This window comes from Tauraco erythrolophus, chromosome 8 (assembly GCF_009769465.1).
Source record: "Tauraco erythrolophus isolate bTauEry1 chromosome 8, bTauEry1.pri, whole genome shotgun sequence".
Taxonomy (NCBI): Eukaryota; Metazoa; Chordata; class Aves; order Musophagiformes; family Musophagidae; genus Tauraco; species Tauraco erythrolophus.
The window spans coordinates 33,328,549-33,353,782 of record NC_141472.1 but is presented as its reverse complement, the minus strand read 5'-3'; the positions used below and the strand labels follow the sequence as shown (position 1 = coordinate 33,353,782).

At 42.1% G+C, this 25,234-nt stretch overlaps 1 protein-coding gene across 3 annotated transcripts in view; it reads right to left on the bottom strand.

Moving 5' to 3' along the window:
* Positions 1-25,234, bottom strand: part of KALRN (kalirin RhoGEF kinase) — a 536,138-nt gene that overhangs the window by 325,176 nt on the left and 185,728 nt on the right. For all 3 annotated transcript variants that reach the window (XM_086615857.1, XM_086615858.1, XM_086615859.1), the window contains one exon: positions 19,524-19,638. In XM_086615857.1, coding sequence (XP_086471983.1) covers positions 19,524-19,638 — 115 coding nt within the window. The remainder of the gene's footprint in view (positions 1-19,523; positions 19,639-25,234) is intronic.

Below are 25,234 nucleotides of genomic sequence, written 5' to 3'. Positions count from 1 at the left end.
GGTTTTTGTTTTTGTTGAAGCAGGGCTACATTTAAAGATCTGTTACTACAACAAAGAAATATCTGAACAGCAAGCACCATTCAACTATCTCTTGAGCATTTAAAGTTTTGTATTTGAGATGATTTAGCAGAAACAAAACAAAAACGCTTTGCTAAATGAAAATTATATGTTATTGACATTTGCTGGAAAAATAAATATTAGAGTTGTGTTGAAATACAAACACACCATTCTTGAAAAGATTTGGATGGGCAGAGGTTATTGAGAATATGTTTGGAGATTCAAATCCATTGGATTCCAGGTGAGAAAAAAATATATATGGTTGTGCTTAGCACAGTCAAACTAGAAAGATTTTAAAAATAAATATATCTTTTTCACTGCACTTTAATCATTTTTTGTAGCCCAGGCAAGGAGACCGTGAAGTCTCTTTCACATGCAGTTGCTATAAAGTTTAGTCTACAGTCAACACTGCCAGATTTTCACATAAGGAAAAGGATGCTTCATCTGGGCAATGGCTACCTGGGGCTCTTGGACCCCGGATCCTGATTTAGCAGTTCAAGGCATCAGTGACTTAACGAGTGAGTGAATGGAGCATGGTGAACAGCCCCAGGAATTCCAGTCATCATAGTAAAAGACACCCCAGAATGGGAAGTTTCCAGATTGCAAATACACACGTTTCGTTGAAATACATTGTGGGAGGCAGAGTTATCCATAGTGGAAAGACCTTTTATAGCATAAATAAAGCCTGCAAACATGTTTGGCTCATGCAAAGAATGATTAATGTTGGTTTAGACAATAGACAGCAGCACCTGGTGAAATCCAATCTATGTCCAGAGGCAGACACCATGCCAAACTCAGTCCTGATGCAAGCAGGTATAATCACCCTGGGACTCACACATTTGATCCAGGGCTCAACTGGGCTCATAGATGAGGACAGGAAAAAATACTCTTCAAAGACGCTAAAATCACTTTTCCTAAGTAGTATTGACATTTCTTGCAGTAAGCACTCATCAGTTCTTGTATGCTGCTCCTGGCAGTCCAGGAGAGCAATGTACATCCATGTACATTGGAGCTGTAATTAAAGTAAGAAACTAAGGAAAGAAGATGAGAAATTACATATTAATTCAAAATAAGATGTTTCATGATAAGTGCAGGTTCTCATGAAAGTGTGCACTGAATCAGAAACTGAAAAAAGTCTTTTATAACAGTAAAATATTCTATTTCGACCTTTTCAGACGCAATGTCTTTTTTCGTTTTGTTCCCTTTTTTGACCAGATAACATAAAAAAGCGCCAAAAAACAAACAAAAAAACCCCACCCTTTGAATATTATTAAACCAAAATATTTTGATCGACATAATATTTTAGAGGTACTTTTGGTGAGAAATTTCTAAAGCTTTTGGATTTTTCGTCATTTAAAAATCTGCACTTCAAAATAGAAGATTCTTCCACAAATAAGTAACTTTGCTTCTGCCCATCTGCAGTGCAGACTTCAGCATGAGATTTGCTTTGCAGTTTTTATCTCCTAAGAAGAAGTGATAAAACCATTCTTTGAGGCTTACAAGATTTTGGCCAGAGTCCACACACTCATTTTATTGAAGTGCACACACTGGATTCAAGTGCATCTGTTGGGAGGAAAGGTTGAGTGCTACATCCCAGAAGCACTCTGCGTCCGTGCAATGAGTCTGTTTTGCTAAGACACTACGTGAGAATTTGAGTTTAAAGTTTAAAAGCTGATGCCTCCATTTTCCCCAGGGTGGGCAACGGGGACTGACTATGACTAATAAATCAGTGGTAGTCACTTTTTTTTGAGCTCCACCCATATCCAAACAAAGCGGGTCTTTGTAGACACAATGATCTACCCAAAAATAGTTCACTTATCAGATAGTTACTTCCTGCCATGCCAGGCTGGTTGAAGACTGCCTGCGGTATTACATCCAGAAGGGCTTGCTCTGAAGCTATAGAAGCAACCTAAATTAATTTTTGTGTATTCCTTTACACAGTAGACTTTACTCATCCTTTCAAATAACTACGATGATGGCATTGAGAGAAGAAAAAGTCCTTTTTACTGAGTCCTCAAGAGACAGTGGATACTGACATGCTATTCACAATCCAGCTTCAAAACATCTAGCTCCTGTCCAATTATTTCTGAATCTGTCTCCTAGCAAAGCCAGGATCTCTCACTCTGTCTAGCCAGGGGGACTAAGCCTTGCCAATGAAGCTACTTGATGTGATGTATCCCCTATTATTTGTATGGAGATATAAATGTGTGATAGATCAAAATCACTGATGCTGACTGAGCACAAAGAAGTCGATAACTCAGTATTTCAAAGGAAACAAAAGACCTAAAAGATACCATTGACCCTCAGAGTAAGACAGCTGGATCCAAAAAGCTTCTGGAAAGCAAAGATGTATCCAACACTCGAATGCTGGAACCAAAAATTGGCAATAAGTGTGCAGACTTTGACTGAGTCTCTGAGCTAACACTCTGCCTGTCTTCCCAAGAGCACTTGAGGTATTTCTCCAGCCTCAGATGCTCTCACCTTTGTAGGAGACTGAGCTCCTTAGATGCCTCTGTGCAGTCCCCTCAGTTGTACAGTCCATCATGCTAAGGCGCTTTCCCACCCTGATAGGAACTCACATATTGGTGTCATGCCAACACAGTTTTAAGGTTGCTTCCCTTATTATCCTGAATTTCCATCATGACCACTAATAACTTCAGTTCTCTATCAGTACCTCTTCCCATCAGCCACCACTAATTGGAAAAACCTAGAACAACTGTTTCATCAACTAAAGCAGGTTCAGATAAATGCTCTGAAAAGTTATTGCCTGGTTTCAACTGCCTGCTCCCCTTCCTCTATTAGCTATATTGCTCCTCTATCAAAAGCACAACAAAACTTCCCAGGCAAGTCCATCTATAAGTGCCGCAAGTGAACATGCACCATCCTATTCATATCAGGAACTGCATACCCCAGGTGATGCTTTTCTTGCTGCCAGACCTGAAAATTACATTGACAAATTAACACGTGCCAGGATAGGAACGACAGGAATCTGCTAGTCAGAAACCTCTTAGAATTTACTGTAGATAATCAGCCAGCCCATGGTAATAAAAATCACAGAGCAGATTCATGGAGCACCGCACCTAAGGTTATTTGTCCTAATATTGAGTGGCTCATTTGATCGGGAAGAGACACATCAAAGATATGTCTACTCCACCAGACTAATGGGTTTCCTACCTGCGAGTTAAACTCATGCAATGTAACATCCTCTGCAGAAGTGGGTGGGTTTCTGCAGCAAGATGAACCACCCCCTGTGCAACAACTGGAGAGAAACAACAGGAAGCATTTCACAGTCACTCCAAAACCTCTAGCTGATGCTCACATTGGACATGTCACTCAGCATAAGAAAAGCCTCATAAGTGTAACTCCCTGATACTGAGATAACACAAATAACTCTAAGTGGCTTTTTTTCAATTATGGCTTCACGGTTTATTCATTTTTTAAATCTGGCTGGAGCACTGCAGTCCAGGGGATGAGACTGAGAGGCCATCCTAGTTGGGTTGCTTGCCTCCTTCTTGTGTTTCTGTGTTATAGCTCAACTCTACCTCTGTGGGTTTTTTTTAATCTGTAAAATGGGTGTTGCAGTACTTTTCTTTATTGAGGTCAATGCATTCTTCCAATGAACGTACTATATTTACCACATTTTCAGACACAGGTAGGATACATAACAGCAGGAGAATCACAAATTGCAAACAGCACGGCCGCTTCATGGTTACTTCACCAAAGCTTAAGAGAGATCACTTAATAATCTAAGCATGTGCTTATTTATCCATGCTGGGCTATATTCTCTGTTACACGTGTGCTGATTTTATATAGGGAGCATTTATTGCTCTATACATATGCTTATCTAATTGTACTGAATACACATGCTTTATTAAACTCATAAATGAGCACATTTATGAGTCTGTGTGAAAGTAGAGCCCTTCATATTTTATTTATAAAGTGGGACAATAGAACTGCATTGACATAGAGCATCCATTTAATTCAGAGGATTTAGGGTCGTCCCACAGATTTTTCTATTTTTTGCCAGAATCAAAGCTTTTGGGTTTTTTAATTAGATTTCCAGCCCATCTGCTTGCAAAGATAGCCTTGACAATATAAACTAATGCACATTTGTCTTGCTGAGTCTGCAGCCAGAGGAAAGAAACAATGAGACTAGGAGAACAGTGAACTTGCACCCTCCATCTTATTGGGATGTTAACTAAAAAGCCAATTTTGACTGCCTAAATAGCAGAATTCTTAACTATTTCATTGCTGTTAATTTTGCCACCAAACCTGCAGATAAAACGTTTGTCAAAGCTCTGAATTATTCACATAAGCTCACTGCCCATTTTGATGACTGTGCTGTAGAATTCAGGCTGTCAATTAGGACCCGGCAAGTACCTGGCCAAACATAAAAATAAGCCTTCAATTATAATCAAGGATTTTGCTCCTTTTTTAACGCGTGGAGTAAAAGCATTGGTCACAGCATAATCAGACAACTAGTACCAGAAGCCTGTAGTGGAAAAGATTGTAAAACCACAATTATTTTGCATTTGATATAGAACCCACAGGAGCACTAGCCTAATACATAATTTTAAATGCTTTATGATATAAAACTAAGGAAAACAGATTAAAATCTCTGTTGCTATGACATGCTTTACAAACAGCATACAAAACATAGCTCAAATAGACTCAGACTTTTTCCTACCACTTGAAAATAGTAAGAATATTGTACCAGTCTCTTATGAGAGCAATGTTGTAACAATTCATTGTGCTTCAATGCTAAAACCCCCACAATACTAATGACTCTAAAAAGAACGGGCTATTCCTGCATTTGCTGTAATTCCTGATTCCAAACTTGAATAACTGTTTCAACCCTCTTTGATATAAGCTCTCCTAGAATCATGAACAATGTGTGTTTATGTCCATCAAGCAAGCTCACTCAAGTTGTTGATATCTGAAAATAAAGAGGTAAGATTGAGTCTGAGTTTACGACAGTGGTTGCTGCCCGAATTATCACATTGTGGGGATGCTGCATGGATGCAGGCATATCCCAACACTGGGTTTTTAAAGGACAGCAATGTTCAGTGACCCTGAAAAAAACATCTTCCATCTGGTTCCTGCTTGTATGGTTGTGCCTCACAACATAGGGAGCTTGATTAAGCAATTAAGATGGTGCATGAAGCACATGTTTACACTTGCTGGATACGGATGGACTTCCGTATGCACTTGACTGCTTTTCTGGAGGAAGATCACAGTACTTAAACAAGAATCAGGAGAAGGACATGGCAAGTAGAAGCCTGCAGGCCAGGGAGGCCTTTTCTGCTTCAGTTCACCTCTTGCATCAATTTCCAAATTTATTTTAGTAAATTAATGTGCTTGTAAAAAAGTATTGATATCCTTCTTTCATTTGTAACTAAGAGCAGACATGGTGAATGCATGTTTCCATGTTGATGATTTCCTTCTCATGCCTCTGTCAATTTACACAACGAATAAATATGTTTGTTGTGTCATAAGATGTAAGGGAGTTATGGAAAAGTCCTAGGCTTGGTGAATGGCTGCCTAGGCAGACACTCTCTAGTCTGTTATATTGAGATATATTTCTTGCTTGATTCTGTTTGCAGAACAGATATAGATTTCCAGTATGTTCAGACTCTGCTGAAGTCAGCTGTAGCCTGGAAGAACCAACAGATGAATCCTGTGATTTTCCCTGGAGGCACCTATCAAAGGTAGGAAGAACTAATGGTTTGATAAATCAATCCAGAGCCACTCATAAAATTAGCTGATATTTTAATTTGTTTCCAACTACTTTAAAATCCACCCAAAAAAATCCTGTTACATCACCTGGTGGTAACGACTTCTTTGCTCTTCTTTCTGCCCCATCTCACAAAATAGTTTGTCATTAGCTTTGTTAGAAGTTGACCAATATTTGAGCCTGTGAGCTAGAACATAAAGTGCCTCATGCATTACTTTTAGCATTAGAAGAACAAACCTAAATCATAAGAGTGCAGTCATAACCTGTCATCTTTCATCCTGAAGGATTTTAAAGAGCTTTGCCATGAGTGTGTTAAATAAAACAGTGTCTAATATCATGCTTTAGAATATTTCACTCAGTAACAAAAGCAGAGGGAACTGCCTTTTTGTATTGGACTTAGACAAAGAACAAAATACATCCCAGAAGATCTTTGACAATTTCCTTTGAAAGGGAACTTATTTTTGGCCAAGAAAATAAGAAATATGAGAAGAAAAGCAAGAACTTAAAAAGCTGCATGCCAAAAAATGTTCACAGGTGCAGGAATTAGACTTTTAACAGAATCCCTAATTATACATCTGACTTTTGGCATCTTTTCAAGGCAGCATGAATACAGTTAAAGTTCTTTTGTGCATTTGTGTCCTCCCCCCCCCGCCCCCCCCCCAAAAAAAAAGGCAAAAATGTGTTTTCATTTATAAAAACAATTATAAGTTGATTACTTCGAAATGGGCAAAGTGAGCATGACATTGGCAAGATGGACTTCAGCTTCTGAAAATAATGACTTGTCACCAATTTTAAAAGTGCAGAAATGGAGATCAAGACAACTTTGCACTGGTATTGTATCCGATACATGCATCTGATTGATATTGCTCCACTTTCTATATCTTATTCTAACATGTCCGCTTGAATTTTCCAGGTTCCACTGGGAATGTATGAAATATATAATACATATTTTAACATGAGAACAATTAGCATCTTATTCACTAAGGCAAGTATTTCTAAACCTAGTGTCAAAGTTAGAGCAGGTGGATCCTCAGGTGGCCTCTTTCTCAAAGGTACTGAGTTGATTTTACCTAACGCAAATGTATGCCTTTTTCAAACAATTAGCAGTGCCCAACAAGTCACCAGAAAAGTGCTGCCAATGCTAATATACCACAGATGCAATTTAACAGTCCATCAAAACACAGAGATGAAGTGTCCTACAGAATTCATTCCTAAATGAAAATCCCAGGAAACCCTTTTAGCTGATCCTATTTTCCTGTCACCTACCATATACCATCTAACACTGCAAAAATCATTGGGGTGACTGTTCTGGAAATGAAGGAGAAACTGAGATTTCCAATAAGCCTAGTAAGTGTAGAATGATCTAACAGTTGAGTTCTGCCTTGTGAATGGAGAAGAAAGAAATGCTAAAAAACCCTGCACATATTGCTTGTGTATTTGATTTCTAGTCTAACAGTTCATTAACAAAGCAAAGCTTCCAGACATTCTTCCTATGGGTAAGATTGTCTGCTAGTTTCCTATGTACCTGGTTTTTAATTAGATTTTGGAATGGAATCACAGCTCCTACCCGCAAATCTTCAGTGGGAAGCAAAATCTAAACTAATCTGTGATCCCAGCGACATTTGCTTCTCCAGATGCAGTTTCTGAACTAAATTACAAATGTTGTAGAAACAGAAGGATGGAAAAATAAGGGGACACAACCACAAAATTGGATGTGACTAATCAGTGTTGTAAGAGTTCAGTTCTGTCTTGAGAATGGAGGAAAAAGAGGTCTTGAAGAAAAATAACATACTGCCTATTTGATTAATTCTTAGACTAACAGTTTATTAACAAGGCAGCATTTCCAATCATTCTTCCTATGCATAAGATCACCCACTAGTTTATCAGGTACCTGCTTTTTATTTAGATTGTGGTTTGGAATTACAGTTCTGCAAGTTCTTCTTCTACTCCCTAGACTCGCTGCATGGCAAAATGGTACATTTGTAATGAGACGCTTTTATCAAGTGCGTTTTCTAAGGTCGGGAGGTGACACAGCACACGGCCAATTTCTTACATAGTGTTCCCAAGACAGTATTGAGAAATGCAGCTTTTAAAACTCTGCTTCCCACAAATGAGAGGTCTAATCAGTGCATACTATTAAAGGGACCTCTATTTCCACCTCACGCAGCATAATTATAATAAAACCACTTAGGGTTTTCTACCTTTGAGATGTAAAAATCTCAGCTAATTTGGTTTCCCAAACCTTTGTGAGGTGTCTCCTGTATGGACTGGTAAACTCAGGTTATACAGTTAAATCAAGGGAGAAGAGAACTCAATGTTGAGTGCAGAACTAAAATTTAGGAACTTCTGCGTGTCTTCCCTGATGTTCCATGATGGCATCTACCTTAGTGAAAATGTGACCTAAATGAGTGGCCTAAATTAAACCTGAGGTTCCCATCTGACTACCATCTACAAAGATGACAAAAGACACAAGCAGAGCTGTTAATAAATACAGTCCTTAGTTGGTGGTCTAAGCAGAGCTGCTAAGGCTACTGAAAAGGAAAAGCAGTTTCAGTCTCCAATTAGGACTGACTCACAACAGAAAAACAATGGAAGAAAAAATTTGCATTGCTGCATTAGCAGAGGACTTTGGCTTCTAGGGCAGTCAACTGCTGAATCACAGATTGAGATAGAAGAGACCTATGAAATCATCCTAGCCAGGGATGTTGTTGGTACTTTGCCAAGAAAGAATAGTAACCAGTACCATAAACCTACCTTTCTTGCAGCTAATCTTTCAGTGGCATGAAATGAACATGCAAGGTAAAGAGGAATGGTATGAAACTGTTGTAGAGGTATAATTTATAATAATATAATTTAAAGCGTATTTGAAAACACGGAATACAAAAGTCTCCATCCACTATTACATGGTATGCCTTCTTCATGTGGCATACAAAGTGTAAAGGCGCAGTAGATGAAACATGCACAGGAAGCCCATTTGGAGTACTCTAAGGGAAAAAAAACTTTTGTTCCTAGTGGGACGTGATGTTTGCCCATGGAGCTGCTTAATACCATGCAAAAGCACTTCAGAACATAGCATTCATTCTTGACCTGAAACAGTGTTTTGCTGATCATCCCTCAGGATCAGCAAAACCATTTACCATGCTTTGCAGAATGTTAACCTGCAGAGAAAATCTGAAATCACTCCCTGGAGTTCCAAAGTATCACAGCCTCATGTATAGGAACAATGTGTAGAAAGATCCTGCTAAGGATCCCGTCCATCTTCATAGATTCATAGATTTCTAGGTTGGAAAAGACCTTGTAGATCATCGAGTCCAACCATCCCTAATCCCCATTAAACCATATCCTCAAGTAGATCATCCACCCTATTCTTAAACACATCCAGGGATGGGGACTCGACCACCTCCCTGGGCAGCCTCTTCCAGTGGCTGAGAACCCTTTCAGAGAAGAAATACTTCCTAACATCCAACCTGAATCTCCCCTGACTAAGCTTATGCCCATTTCCTCTTGTTCTATCACCCTTCACTAATGTAAAGAGCCCTTCCCTCACTTGCCCACCATCTTTTCTCAAGTATTTATAGGCCGTAATCAGGTCTCCCCTCAGCCTCCTCTTCTCCAGGCTAATTGATGATGTGTTGGTATCTTTGCTATTTGTATTACTTAAATGGATATATTTAATAATGGCATGGATGCTGGACCCTGGTTTAGGATTAGAGGAGGAAGAACGTTGAATTTTACCAAGTGAAAGTTTTTAATACATAAGACACAAATATAAAGCCCTGTGTTCACAGACAGGGAGACCAATACTCCCCTGTTAACAGTAGAAAAGTACACTGTGGCACACGTTGCAGACCAGATAATATTTGCTGAGCCAAAAGCATGTTTGAGTTACGCTCTTCTGCCTTTTCTTAGGGGAAAAGGAGAGATTCTAGAGTGATTTTTCTTATTTATTATTTTGTGTTACAGTATTCCTCTCTTTATTTTTTTCCTTAATCTAAGTAGCCCAACAGCCTCACACCACATAGTTACAATTATGTTTTGCTGCACACGTTACCAGATCCACAGGGAGCTTTGCAGCACCGCCAGGATCCATAAGGAAAACATAAAATATGACAGACTTACTTGGTTAGGAGCACCTTGTGGAAAATGAGAAGAAACGATTGATGAGATTTACAACTGCCTACCAAACTTGGATACCAATTCCCTTCGCAAACAGCAGAGAAGTGAGCATCCCAACCTCTGAGACAAATTTTGCCAGACCCAACCCGTACTTTCCATGCTTGTAAGAGCATCAGGCTTAAGAGCTCAATACCATATGTTACCATGAATCGGCCATTGTTCTATTTTAGTATGATCCAGTTTTCTAATACCATAAACTAGCATGCACTTCTGTGAGTGTGGGAACTGCCAAACCCTTGGTAGTGGTCTGCACACTGATTCTCTAATGGTTAATAACAAATTTGCCTCTTACGTGCTCTGGAGATATCCCCTTTACCTCCAGGCTCTGAGAAGGAGTGAGTTCAGACCACCTTTCCCTCTCTGTGGACCCTAATTAGGTCTCTTTCCTTGACACAGCTGTCTATTCTCATTAAATTTGTAGGAATTTAATATTCTTGAGAGTCTTCTCTGACAGATTTGGTTTAAACAGTGACTGACAGACAGCATGATTGCATAAGCTTTTTATCATTTGGAGACAAGGCTAAAAATATATTCTTGAAAACACATCTTCAGTCCTACCCAAACTGTGCACTGGGGAATCCAGACTTTGGAGCAGCATCCACAACACCTCCACCCATCCAATGAGGATAAAGACCAGGCTGTCCAGACTGAGCCAACTGCACTTCTGCATCTCCAATTATTTGCTCCATACTGGCACACGGTAAAGGTCTCATCCATTCTCCATGGGAGTTGAGAAGAGCTTTCCATTGACATTAAGATACCTTTGACAATATTCCCGCTACAAAGCAGACTGCAAAGCACAGCAGTTGTTTTCCTGCTTCTAATGACATCCATGAAGAGGGTGGCATAAGATGCTTCCAAATTATAACAATTTCTAAGAGTGAAAAGGATGTAGCACATACTGAAGTTACTGATGAGGAACACAAGCACCCATGCTGGAACGAGACAAAAACTATTCTACAGTCTCTGCAAAAAACGTAGGAAAGAGATCACTGAAAAGAAAAGTTAAGATTGGCTGAATGGCTGCATATTCTGCTGATGGCTGCTGACAGCTTCAGGAGGGAACCGCATGTGGCCGGTGCCAGCTCTGCTGCCAGCGTGCCGCTCCCACAAAAGGTCTCTGTCTGCTAATTTTAGCTCTTCTGAATTACTGCTCACATTAGCACAAACCTGCCTTCTCCACAGAAGTCTCCAGGTCGCTGCTGCCTGGACCTCTCGGAGCACTGTGGAGCCACAAATCTGATGGTTAAAAAGCCCACAAGGAGCATGCGATGGCTTTAAATCAGCACTAGCATGGAAAAGGCCAGTAAAGGCAGCTTGGTGAAGTGTGCTACAGACACACAAACCACTTGTCAGAGAGCCACTGAGGAAGAGGATGGAGAAAATGATGCTCTGCATAACATTTATAGCAGGCTGTGGTGCCCACCGGTTCCCTCACCAGTGAACAGGTGCAAGATACATCCTAGTTTACAAGCTGCTGCCTTTTCTCCATCACTTCAGATCCTTCTTCCAGGCAGCAAACTCTGGTACAATCAACATGCAAAAGCCATTTAGCAAGGAGGAACAATGCTGATCTAACCCCCAGATCAAGGGCTTGGATGGAGTTCAAAAAGCAGAGTGTGGCAGCGCAGCTCTGCGTGAGACAGCTCAGGGGATGGGATCAGGCCCCAGACCCGGCTGGTGCAGCCGGCTGTCACTCGGCCATGGTGGCTCCAGTGATGTGCATGGTGAGGGGGTTTGTTTTGCTGTTTGCTCCAGATTTGGAGAAATGTGAGCAGAATCCTTCCCAGCCCGAACCACCTGTTGGAAATGCAGTCAGACACTGCCTACAACATCGCTAACAGAAATGCGGCAACACGGGGAGCGGCTGCACAGGGCAGGCACCCATCCTGCCTGGGAGAGCCAGAGACCAGCAGCCCCCAGCCCATGCCGGGTTGCTGAGCAGCGTCCAAGGCTCCCTCAAGAAGACAGCTGAGGTTTTCTCAGTGCCTTGGCCAAGCGCAGACCCCTGTGCCATCAGCCTCTCGGGATGCCTTGAGGAGGCTCAGCTGATGCCGCTGGGTGGGGTCACCATCCTTACAGGAGGTTGCTATCTTCAGGTCCGATCCCCTTGGCCATCCTTTTGGTGGGAAGCACTGCCACAAGCATCTCTACTTCTGCACAGAGGCTGTGCCGATGCGTTTCAGGAGCCCTCCAGACCCTCCTCTCTTAGTGAGAAAGAGAGAAGCCGGGGGCAGTGATGCTGTGGAGCTACAGCTCAGCAGCACAGCCTGTTTTTTGGTTTTTGTGCAGTGGACCTGGGAAGATGGGGGCTGCGGAGAAGGACTCCACTCACTGCTGTCCTCCTGGCTGCTCTGAACTTCCAGCCTGAATGTGCTGCCTGCGGTGAGGAGAAACAGCCTACAGTTGGGAGGGTAGGGCTGGAGCAAAAAGGGGCCACAACAGTAAAACCAAAAGACATTAGACCCAAACTGGGTAGAGACATTTGCTATGCTGTTTGGGAAGAGCACAAAATAAAACGGTGACCTTTTATCCATCAGATTTGTTCCCCCGTGGAGCCCTATTCGTTGACTCCACTGAAGAAGGTATGACCGAGCTCTCACTGGGCTGGAAAAGCAGCACTGCACCAGGAAAAGGAACTTCTCTTCCAGGCCTGTACATTTTCTGTGTTCGTTAGACTTGGCCTGTAGTGTTACCTCTGCAATCCTAAATCTTCAAATGAGTAACCCGCTGGAGAATCTTTATGTTGGAGACATTAGATGAACCAGAAAGAACCCAATATGACTTTGAAATCTCAGCATGAGTCTGCGTGATTGGCACTAAGACAAAACTGGACCCCCTCCTCTACCCTATAAAAAAGAACAATTGCCTTGGAAATAATTCAGACACAATAAATGCGGGATTCCTTCATATTAACTGTTTTCAATTTCAGATTTATAGTCTAAAATTAAGCAGATTTGGAGTGTTGAATAGAATGCTTAAAAACACAATAGCAAGTTGAAATCCTAGTTTCTCTGCATGTGGCAGTCAGCAATTCCAATTATTTATTGGGATATAATTAATATATAATAAAATGAAGCAAGCTACTACTCAAGAATGTAGAAATATTGAAGAATTTAGAGGGAAAAAAAACAGTAACAGATTTTCAAGTCTTCCAAAATTGTGCAAATATTTTAGGATACAAGCTAGACAACTTACAAAAGAATTTGCAAAGTATTTTCTCTGTCCTTTAAGGAATTTCTTTCAAATAAGGAATTCAGTTTTGAAATGACATCAAGCTTTTTTATTTTATTTATTTATCTGAGTTCTCGAGCTCATGTTCTGAAACAAGACAATCAAATCTCCATGAGTTTGTCTCAATTAACATGATGTTACTCTCGTTTGCCTCTATTTCACAATAGAGAGATGACAGATACTACTGCCAGACCAAATAGAAGATACTGCTGGTCGCCAGTAGAAGCGATATGCAGAGCCCAGCTTACCCTGCCTTTTATTAGTCTTTAGAAGAAAAAGGCCACTTGAGCTGTGCAATTCACAGTACATCAACTACAAGGCTCTGTATCATGCTATTTGTCTTGTTCATCACAAACCCAGTCTGAAAACACTTGCACTGTTATCCAGCTGCAAGGCAGAGCAGGGCTCAGCAGCTAACCAAGCTGGAACCAGTCTGGGAGTGCTCTCAGCTCCTGCAGAGGAATAGGGGACATTTGCTTTAGGTCCAGAGCAGTACAAGATCAGTCCTTACACTATCCAGGAAAACAGCAACAGGCAATGAAAGAAGGAAGTAATTTGGAAACTGATACCGAAAGCCCCCGTTTACCTCAGGTTTGGACTAATTTTCAAAAAAAAAAATAAAATCAGGGATTAAAAATAAACATGGGAAATTAAAATCTTGTACCTATTAAAAAAAAAACAAACAAAGACTTATACAAAACAGTGTCAAGAGAGCTGGAAAGGCTGTTGTTTTCATTCCTCTGCTGCAAGACTGGAGTGACAATACCTGGGTCATTCCTGATACGCCTTCTAACAGGATGTCCAAGATGGAGATGCTACAGAAACCTGCTTCATTTCTTCAATCTATGATTTTAATACATTTCTTTTTGTCCTGTTTGCCATGTACGCTGAGACCAAATTGTTTCCTTGAGCTCAGTCTTGCATACTGGATTGTAATCATATAACTTTCACTTTCCTTCTCTTCAACCCAAGCATCCTCAACACCTTCAATCTTTTCTCATAACTCCTGCTTCTCAGGCTCTGACGGCTCTTCTTACTCTCTCTGCACTTCTAAGTTCACACTTTCTAGCAGCCTCTGGTAAACAGGAGATCTTGCCAGGCTGGCAGCTGTAGACACTTACTGCAGAATTTCAACATAAATTATAGCCACTATCCACTTATTTAGGAATAAAATGTCTCAACAGGTCATTACCACAGCTGGAAGGAAATCAGAGATTCTCTTTTGAAAAGAGATCTCACCTGATCTCCAATAACAGGTGAACATACAACTTGGTCCTGAGGTGGTCGGTAAAGGGACACAGGAAGCCAAACAGAGTGATGTGGTCAGAAACCTTTTAACAGAACAAGGTGAGACCATAAACTATTTCCACAAAAGTCCCCCAGTCCCTAACAGATGGTGATAATAACATCACGTACCAATACCATGTCCAATGGAGGCTGGATTTGAACTGGCTATCAAGTGGCAAAAGGCTCTTAAATTCACTAGCATTCCTGTCAGTTATAATGAGTTTCTCTCTCTGAAATGCACTTGCAAATTTTTTTTTTAATCAAATTATATCTGAGGGAAATACTAAACCTCCATTAGCCTCATTAGCTTCACTTCGTTTTTTACTATGGTATTTTAATACAAGTGTATGGTGGAATCTTATCTTGTAGATGGCACCAGATATTTAGTTACTAAAATTAGTATGAAGTCCCTGATGTTATTTTTAAAATACATGGTTATTTTTGTAGATCTACAATAGTCTCCAGAAAAAAAAAAAATCCTCAAAAGCTTCTTTTGTGTTAGGATCATGTAATAGAAAGTAGAGCTCTAGGGTTTAATTCCTATCAATCAACAAAATGAGTTTCACACTACTCCCAGCCAGAGGAGCTAATATACATGGTACCACAGGTCATCAGAGAAGAGCTTAAAATAAATCCAAGAATGGGTCAGTATTGTTACATTTTGCCTTCCCCTGTACTGTTCTTCCAATTTTATAAAGCCCCAATCACTGAACTAATTATTAGAGGCACTTAAATTGTTCTACTGATCCTAGCACCTTCCCTCAGCCTCGGGCAGCTCTGATGAGCTGCTCAAACACACAGGGCTGTCCCTTGGAAACATTTTGCTGCTGTTACGAGCCCTGGATGTCTCCCAGAACAGGGAAATATTTGAGCAGGTTTTTAAACAGAGGACAAATAAAAAGTAGATGTCTTTAAAACTACAGGCCTCCAAGGCATCTCGGGTTTCCCCCTCTGCAGCGAGCACAGAAGACTGCTTATCTTGGCTCCGAAACAGATTGATGTCTTCTGCTGGAAGATTCACTATAGCTGACAGAGAACATTTCCTTCATCGTATTGCTTCACCATACGAGGAGATAACTCAGGCTAATAATATTCTGTCTCCTTTGTATCCTCCTATAGCCTACGCATAACTTAATTCTTAATTCCAAAGGGCTCGCAGAAGAGATTGGCCTGGTGCTGGTTTCATTTACGCACACATAAATCAAAACTCAGCCTACCGGAATGGATGGCACCGCACTGGTGTTAAAAATAAAATACCCAGTGAGGCCAGAAGATTCCCCCTCAGCTTCCCCGATCATAAACACCACGTTATCCTAGATTCAGTCACGCCCTCCAAATTTCTAAACATTGCATCCCATTTAAATTTGCATGTAAATAGGAGCTGTCCTGATTCACAAGAAATACAGCTTCTCCTACCCAGAAAGCATTAGTGCAAACGTAAAACAAGCAGAAAATGGCAGAGTGGTAGAAACCTGGCATCTGTGGCAATTATCTTTACTTCTAATGAATAGCATTTTTGTTTCTTAGTAACTAATTGTAGCAGAACTTTTTGGAGAAAAGGACCTCATAAAACGCCTGAAAGAACTGGCACACGGCACCAAACCCACTTGCAACCTCCTCCTAGTACCCAAGAGTGCAGGATCAGGCTCTTGAATCTCCCAGGACCCTTAAGTCACCTCAGGTACTATGGACTGTAAAGTTACCATTTTGAGGTATGAACAAACCACGTTCCTCATCTGAAGTCTTAACCCCCAAGCAGGAATCCTCAGCCACGCTGGGAGCCCCCTGGACTGCAGGCACCTGCCTGACCGTGACTCGCAGCTGCATGAAAGCACTCACTGTTCTGCTCTATCTCAAACACACATTGCTGCTTTCAGAAAACCCACATTATTATTCTGGTTTTGAAGGAGGAATTGCAGAAAGCTGAATCAGAAACTTTGAAAACTGCTCGCAAGACCCTGGTTTCACTTAACCTAATCTATCATCATATTTCATCACCAATCTCATACCTGCTCAAAGCTCCCAGCAATGCGCCACCTCTGCCCCCGCCATTAAGATATAAAACAAGGGTTAAGTGACAGATAGTATCAATGTGGATAGCAATCTGTCTCACTCAGAAACTATTGCACTGGAATAAAGAAAGAATTATTATACTGGTGTCAATATGATAAATTACAGTCTATTTTTTTCCTAAAGAAGAATTTCTAGTATTTCAACTAGCACAGAAAACTCTCCCCCTTTCAGCACTCTGAACATCAGAGCAGTTTCTCCTGACACTCTGTGCAAAGTCTCTGCTAATGAAACTGTTTATTTTGGTGGATGGCTGATGCAGTTCTTCATTACAGCACTCATCTTGGAATAAATAGGAGCTAGAAGCCAGTGATAAGAATTCAAGCTGTTCCTTCCATATATTTGTTTCCAAAAAGCAAATAAGTTTGAAAGCTCTGCTGGTTGCCCTTGTTAAAGTGAACAAAAGGTTTAGGGAAAATGAGTTTTCAGTGTTTATACAATCCCACACGCAAAACCCACGAAGTTTGGTCACGTTTCCCTCCTACGGCAATGAGCTCACAGCTGCGGTACCAGACAAAACAGGACCAGGAGGAACCTAAAGAAGTCACCTCCTGATTCATCATCCCCTCTCCCTAACATTTATACTCGTGTCAGAGGTTTGCCTATAGAGTTATGGAGGAATTTAAGAAGAAATTAGATGACTTATTCTAGTGTTAATGGGAATCCATTCAAAATCTTTCCCTCATGTCCATCCTAAGCTTCCCTTGCTTCGGTGTGCCACTTTTGTTTCTTGTCCTAGCCCTACAAACCCTTTCTTTTTGCAGCATCACCACATGCGTTCAAAGACCTTTCTCACTCCTTTCTGTTCTCTAGGCTGAGCAACTTCAACCCTTTTAACTCTTCCTTGATAGGCCACTTTTTCTAGACCTCTGATCACTCTTGCTGCTTTCTGCTCCACACCTCACTATGTGATATCCCAAACAGGGGACAGTACTCTGGTTAATGCCTTCACAGAACCAATCTGCAAAGATCCCTGGGAAACGGGTGAACATGCTTCATGAGTAGCCAGTCCCTCACCGCTGGACACGTTTCACGATGGGAGGTTGTACCACAGAGGAAGGATTGTTCTCTGCTGTAACTAGAGAGACGTCCTTCAAAGGCTTCAAACACCAGGGCAGAACAAGGTTTTGCAGTGGGGACGAGGAGGGAAATGTTTATTTAGTGTTTCTAGAGAGACAAGCAGCTGGGTGTTGTATTATCTCACTCAGCATGCACCTCTGTCCCCCGGCTTCTGCATCATCAGAGAAAAACCATTGCTGGACTGATTCACAGTGAGGCAACTAAAAGCAGCATCAAAGATTGAACTAATCGATTTAGTTATGTGAGAGTGGGGGATGGAAAGGACATATCTTGCTATTACTGCCACCTCCATGAGGGAAGAGAAATTAATAGAAAAGGTTGACATGTTAGAAGGTAATTTTTGCTGTGCAATTGCTTGCAACCCCAAGCAACATCATACCTTCCTACTTGCAACCATGTAAAAAATGATAAGATGTAAGGGAGCAGTTTCATTACTGCAGCAGCTGGAGGGAGATCGCCAAGCCCTGGGACATGCACTCCCAGGGAGTGACCTACTGCTCGCCCAGCCCCGTAGCATGTCCGTAATCTCTCTTACAATATGATTGAAAATAGAGCTGGCTAGAGGAAAAAAGGGGAGGGAGTGGGAAGAAAAGCAAACCAATTCAGCTTATTAGTAAAACCTTGATGAGAAAAAGTCCAACACATTTAAAAAATGCATTGCTAGAGGACTTGTCAAGTTCAGGAAGCTAGAACTGGCAGATCTGGCACTCACGGCTGGGTTTGCCCCTCACTCTCCGCAGCCGAGTGATGAGTCTCCAAACAGCCCTCAACTCTCTTCCATACCAAACAGGGGACATTTGTTCTCTGCACATTGCATGTTTAAGGAACTGAGTGGGTTTCTGAGACCCTTACCTCTTGACTTACAGATGCAGCCAATCCCTTCAGCTGTTAACTCCATGCTCTTTGCAAAAATACCAGCACTGTTTAATAGATCATATGCTGGGTTCAAAATGAAGGAGCTCCTGGGTGGCACAGGGTGTGTTATTGTAACCCTGAACATCCCTTCTCAGTCCCTCACTTGCCCTGGGATAACCTTCACCTCAATAACCGGTGCCGTGGTTTTTGGGTAAGGATATTTGGCAAGCTTGAAAATAGGGAAAGGAAGTGGATGAGGGCGTGCATAGCCTCGTACTCTCAGAGGCATTAAACATTGGCTCAGAAATACCTGCCTGGGCACTGAGCCCTATAAACTGTCTCCCAGAGCTTGCAAAGATGAATACGCACTGGCAACAGACCTTTCCTTCAGCATCCCTGGGAAAGGGATGGGGACCCGCATGCTGGGGGAGGGACATGGAGACTAACGTGGGGAAAGGTGCTGGTTTATATGCAGAACCATCTGAAATGCCTTTCTTGGAAAGCTTCCCTCTTAGTCCACTTATGTCCTTCCTGAGCCTGGAGAAAGCTCTGGGAAGTGCTGGAGTAGGAAGATCTGCCTCCTTGCACGGGGCAGGCTCTCCTCCACAGCAACTACAGCCCCCTACCCCAGCACTCCTGAACCTCCCACCAGGCATTAAAAAGCAAGAGCAGACAGCAGGCTCTCTCCGGCTGCTAGATTTAACTACAGACCTCTAAGCGCTCTCCTCCCTTTCCACTCCTCTGGAAAAGCCACACAGAAACATGGGGAATGAGAGCTGCTCCTTGTTGCTGTCACAAGCCTGAAGCCTGGGTTTGCTCTTGCTGCCTCCGCTCTGGGGCTTCTGCATCGCCGCGTGTGCGATAAAAACCGTCGGAGCATGCACAGGAGGAGGAAGGGAACACTTTTGTTTCTCCGTCCCAAGAACCGAAGGTACTAAATGTTAATACTTGGAAACCAGCAACTGCCAAGAACAAGTTCCCCACCCACCCATCCACCCTAAGCTTTGAAGTGTTTTTTTTCTAGCTTTACCTTGGCACGCTGGCCAAATAAGTCACAAGTTTCCGAAGGTCTTCCTGCCTTATTCTGTCGTGATTGCTGCGGGCTGGGAAGGTCAAGACAGGACCACCTCGTTTATCACGGCCACCTGCGGAAAATAAAGGATTGTTAGAAAATCAGGCAGGAAGCACACGTCAAAAAAACTATGTGCACTGAATTGATAAACATAAATTACGGCACATTCAAGAGCCTGTGCACTCTTTGCAGCTCTCAGGCTTGCCTAATTAAGGAAGACATGCTTGCGTTTGCTGGAGCTCCAAAGGGGGGAAATAAAAAAAAAAAAAAAAAATCCCAACACACAAGGAAAATTGCTACTAGTATTTCTTCTGACTTTCACCTAATCCCATCAAATCTAATACAACTGCCAATCCAAGCAGGCAATGCTAATGAAATCCTACTGTGGGGATATTTTTAAACTGGTCAACATCAAGAAAGCGAAAGTATTTTTCACTGTTACTCAGTCTGTTGCATCGTTCGTTGCCAGATAATTTACAACGTCCCACCATTAGAGGTGATGTATCCTGGGTAATGTTTAAGCAGTAAGACATTCTAATCTGTCTGCCAATTCACTAGAAATTGACATTTTGATTAGAAGTTCATGCCTCCTATGCTTTCTATTTTGAGGGTGTTGGTGGCAATTGCAATGATTTTTGGTTTGTTTTTTCCCCTGTAGCTTTCCTGGCTTGAAATCCACTACTTTTAAACTGCCAATGTCTGGCACTTCATCTTATGCAGCAACTGTCAAAAGGCTTAGCCATAAAGGAATGACTCTACCCTGAATTATACAATCACGAATACAGGGGCAAATACAGACTGTTCTACAGCACCTTATTTTATTCTCTGCTGTGAACAAGGTTTAATAAGCTTGAAACTAAAATCTAGTGCCTCCCTCAATGTTTAGTTCTTTCTTCACATATTATCACAGGATTTTTTTTTCAGGAATTGTGTTGTTAGATACATGTTTGCATTGTCATCTAGGAAAAAAAGTCATAGCAAAACTTCAGTTCAAAAAGCTAACACAGAACTGCAAAGACCCTGCAAATAAGCTATAGCGATGCGGATGAGTTTGCACTTTTCAATGGAAAGTATAATCTCTTTAACAGAAATATAACTTCTGAGAAAGGAAAATCACGTGCTTCTCTGAACTAATTTACCTGGCCAACAAGAAGAAAAAGCTATACAAGGACACGCACATCTCCGGCACTGATCCATGCTGTGTTCCCTCTTGCAGAACACAGGACATCTGCAATCTGTGGGGCCATGACTTCTGTAGGGGTCCTAAACACCCTAATTCAGTAGGAAGAGTCCTAAGAGGGTCTGCTGTAAGAGTACAATCAGCATGAGAGCACATGTGCTCTTGGAAAAACAGTATCCTGGATCACCACACTGGGCAGAATTTATATCAGGAATCAAGGAGGTGCCTCATATGGCAGGAGTTCCTGCAGGTGGACAAACCAGAAACCAAACTGCTGAGATACACGCATGCATCTCCAAAGCACAGGTTTTCCTGCTGGCCCTGCTTACAGAACAGAGAAGTCACTTGTAGATCCAGCTCCCCTCTGAAAACATAACCCCTGTTCGTTGATTCTGAAACTGTCTGTTCAGTTGATGCCACAATAGGTACAAGCTCACCTTCTGGCACTAAGGCTCTCTACACGACCAGAGTCACACAGAAGTAGCTAAAAATAGCAATGTTGTTACTATATATCCATTTATTTATTTTTTTTTTTAAATTCCTAAGTCCTGTCTAAAGAGTTTTCTACAGCACTGCAGATTGTACAAGTCAAAGTCTGTTACATAAACTTCATCTATACAGTGTTACTCTATGTTACAGTTCATCAGCACTGAAATTCCCATAGTTTTCAATGAATGCTATTTTAGGGCTACATCGTGCAACTCTCCATTGGAGCCAGGGCATGCCTGATTTGGCCAGAGGTACAAACGGAGAGGCAGACAAGAGATGCCATCTTCATTTTGAGCCCTCATCCAGCCAGGAGTACATATGGAGTACAAAAACTGTCCCACCTAATCTCCACCCAAATCTCTGTGCCTGGTATTTACCTTTGGCTTCACATCGTGAAGGTGAGGAAGATCCATGGGAACTTGGTCTCACCTTGGCTGATCCCTGCCTCTGCCACATAGCATGAGAATGGGGTGTAATGTAACAAAGACTCAATTTACAAGGCAATAAACTCATTTTTATTTTCAGACCTATATACATATAAAAAAGTTTCCTCATTTTAAGCACATTCTCCCTTTGTTGAGATTATTTCGCACACCATAGCAATGCCAAAACCATTATATCATGCAAAAGCAAGCCAGCCTATAGAATGGCAAACCAATCTAATAACTAAAGCTGAAGGGAAATATTTTTTTCAACACAGGAAGCTTTTCAGGGTTTTGAAAAATTTCCCATCATATCAAGATGTAACCAAGGCTTTCAAAAGCTTCCAGACACTCACTGAAGCAGAGAACTGAACTTGAATTGCATCCCAGAACATGCTACCTGCTGCTCAGTCAGACTCCCTCTCCTCCTCCATTCCTAGTTATATAAATATTTCTACAAAGTGGGAAAGCACTAAGAGATGAGATCAGGAGACATCCAAGCCCACAGTTATAAACCTCTCCCAGGATATGAAACACCTGGGAAGGACCATGAGCTTCTCACAGCCCAGTAGCCCTGATTGCTCTGATGCTGTGCATTCATCTCAGTTTGGTAAACCAAAAACTGTGTTCCTGGCCAGGGACTGCTTTCCCACCTACAATTCCACCAAACAGCTCTGAAGAAAAAAAAAAACATTACCTCAATTTAAGTGGGCTGAAAAAGTTAAAACAGAAAATTCTTGACCCTTTTACTAACAGTAACACAAGGATTTCAGCTACAGCAAAGGAAACAGTCCACAACACCCCTGTTCTGTCTTTGCTTCAGGGTAAAAACTGTCTCTCAACAGTTCATCTAAACTGCTCTCACGGGAGGAGGATAAATAAGGCGCTGGCACAGAAGTTACCAGGACAGACCAGAGAAAATGGGTTAATTCTTGTTGGAGGAGGAAGGTTACATGATGACCCAGTTGGAGGTTTCTGGATGATGGAAGGATAAGTGCCTGGACTGATTTCTTCTAGTGCTACGGCACAGAAGAACAAGGAGACATGGAACAAATCTCAAGAAATGTGAGATTTAGAAACAAATGTTTCTCATTTGTGATAAAAGTACTGCTCTATGCTTTGAGCAATAGGGTGAAATTATTATTACAAGTGCATCATACATATTAAAATCATTTGTTTCCAAATTATTCACGAGCAATCCCTAATTTTTATGAATGCCTGCATAATTTACAATGTTATGAAGAGCCTATATGAAGAAATGTCAGGTTTTTTCCAGAACAAACCACGGTACGTTCAATTCACCGTAAGACTTGCAAAGCTCAGTAACTGTGATTTACTCTTTTAAATACTAATAATATGTAGCTTTTCCATTGCACTTTATAATGGCAAATCTCAGCCTTTCTAGGCAGACTGAATAGGACACTACCACCATCAAACTTTAGACACTTAACCTACTTTTATTGGAACCTTCATCTCCTCTAACAGAGCATCCAGACAGGTAGTAACAACCACTAAAAGAGAAGAAAATCTTTTGGTATTGGCTGTACAGGGAGCCTATACCTTTACTCTTCTTAATTATTATCTCCTTTTTTACTGAGAGGAATAGAGAGGTACAGAGAGGGGAAGAAATTCAGCCCAGATCCTGTTGCGGACTACTGATGCCTCAATCTTCGGGGATCACAACCCAGAAGGTCGTTGTGATCTTCCTCGTATATCAGAAGGCTCTAACACCCTCCAAAGGTCCTTGTCACAACCAAAGGTTTCTAACAGAGAGCTTCAAGACGCTGCTCTCCAGGGGCTCCTATCACTCCAGTCTCCAGGAGGGAACTGCCCCACTCCCTCCTGGGAGTGCCCCACCTTTAAACCTCCATGAGTCACGTGGTTTCCGGTTGACCAACGTGACTCACAGCACCTGTCCTAACAAGGCACAGGTGCTTTCTATTGTAGTAGCCAGGAACTCCCCCGACAATTCCCCCTTTCTTTTTTTGAAAAAAAGAAACAAACACCTGGTAGCCTTTAGGGCTTTCCAATGTTCCAGTTCCATTTTTCATCGCCATTTGTCAGATGCCTTGGAACAAAACCGTGGGGGAGTCGTTCTTATGTTTTCCTGTCATACCATGTTGGTGGTGGATATATCCACTGTTCTGATGAGGTTGGATACATCCACCCTGGTTGTTCTGGCTGCTTAATCTGCGGCTGCCGCAACATTCCTTCAGGGGTCTTTTCCGGATTAGTTTGCGGTTGTTGCAGTGTTCCCGCAAAGGGCTTGCCTGGAGTATAAGACATCTGTGCATACTTTCTCTTTCTGCTGCTCCTCGGCCGGCCATTGGATTTGCAGTTTTTTGCGAGATGACCTATTCTCCCGCACTTATAACACTTCAGTTTATTATCTGAGGCCATCAAGGTGGTGGCTAGCGCGGTCATTTCATGTTCCACGGACCCGACCTTAGCACATGCAATGACCATCTCCTCTAGGGAGGGGTCCCCTGGGAGTACTTCAATAGCTCTTCGGCAGTCAGCGTTGGCGTTATCCCTTGCGAGTTGTTTTGTCAACAGGGCCCGTAGATTGCCGTCATAAACTTGTTTTTCTATAGCCCCTTGCAATCTTTCTACAAATTGTAAGAAAGGCTCCTTAATTCCTTGTTTAATTGTAGAATACCTCGCTTGGGGTTTCGCCATTTCTATGGTCCGCATGAGGGCCTGCATTCCTATTTGTTTGATTTGCCCCAGAATTTGGGGATGCCATTGGGCCTGTACCGCCGGATTACTAAATACCTGACCCGTTCCCATCAGGACATCTGCACCTACGGCATAACATGGGTCACCTTGGGGTAACTGTATATTTTGTAGTGCCTGACGGTCAGCCAACTGCCTCCATGTGCTCATAAAAATGGAGCGTTGTACCGGCTGGAACATAATCTGAGCTAGATGTTGAAAGTCATACGGCACCAATATTTCCAAGTTTAGTAATCGTAATAATTGTGTTACTGCTGGGGAGTTTGGCCCATACTGTGCTACCGCTTTTTGTATGTCTCGTACGACTTTCCATGACCAGCCCAGGTATTGATTGGGCTGGTTAGAACCCGGGAGGGTCAATTCCACAGGGAATACATTTGGCCTTGCCCCTATTTCCATCATGGATGATTTTTCGTTATTGACTGGCAGCCCCAAGACTTGAGCCAAGTCCCAATCCCCAGCCTCTATTGCTTTCATTTTTATTTTGTTCCAAAAACGGACCGGGTCACGGCGTTGAACTATTGCTGTAGGGGTTCCCAAGGGGTTTGGATTTAATAAACAGATAGATTCTAGTGATTTTTCCCTTGGTGGAGAAACTGGTGGTAATTCCTTAGCACTTGTCTTGGAGGTTTCTCCTGAAATTTCTTTTGCTACAGGGGGGGTCATAGCCTGATGCAGTATCTCCACTACAGCTGCCAACTGCTGAGATACTCCTTGGAGCATTGTTACGGCCTGGCGCACTAGTGCTGGCTGTGCCAAATGTACCTGGGCCGGATAACCAGATACCGCGGGATATGAAGTTGCCAAGGGTGGGGCCAATTGCTCGAATGGCGGAGCCGTAG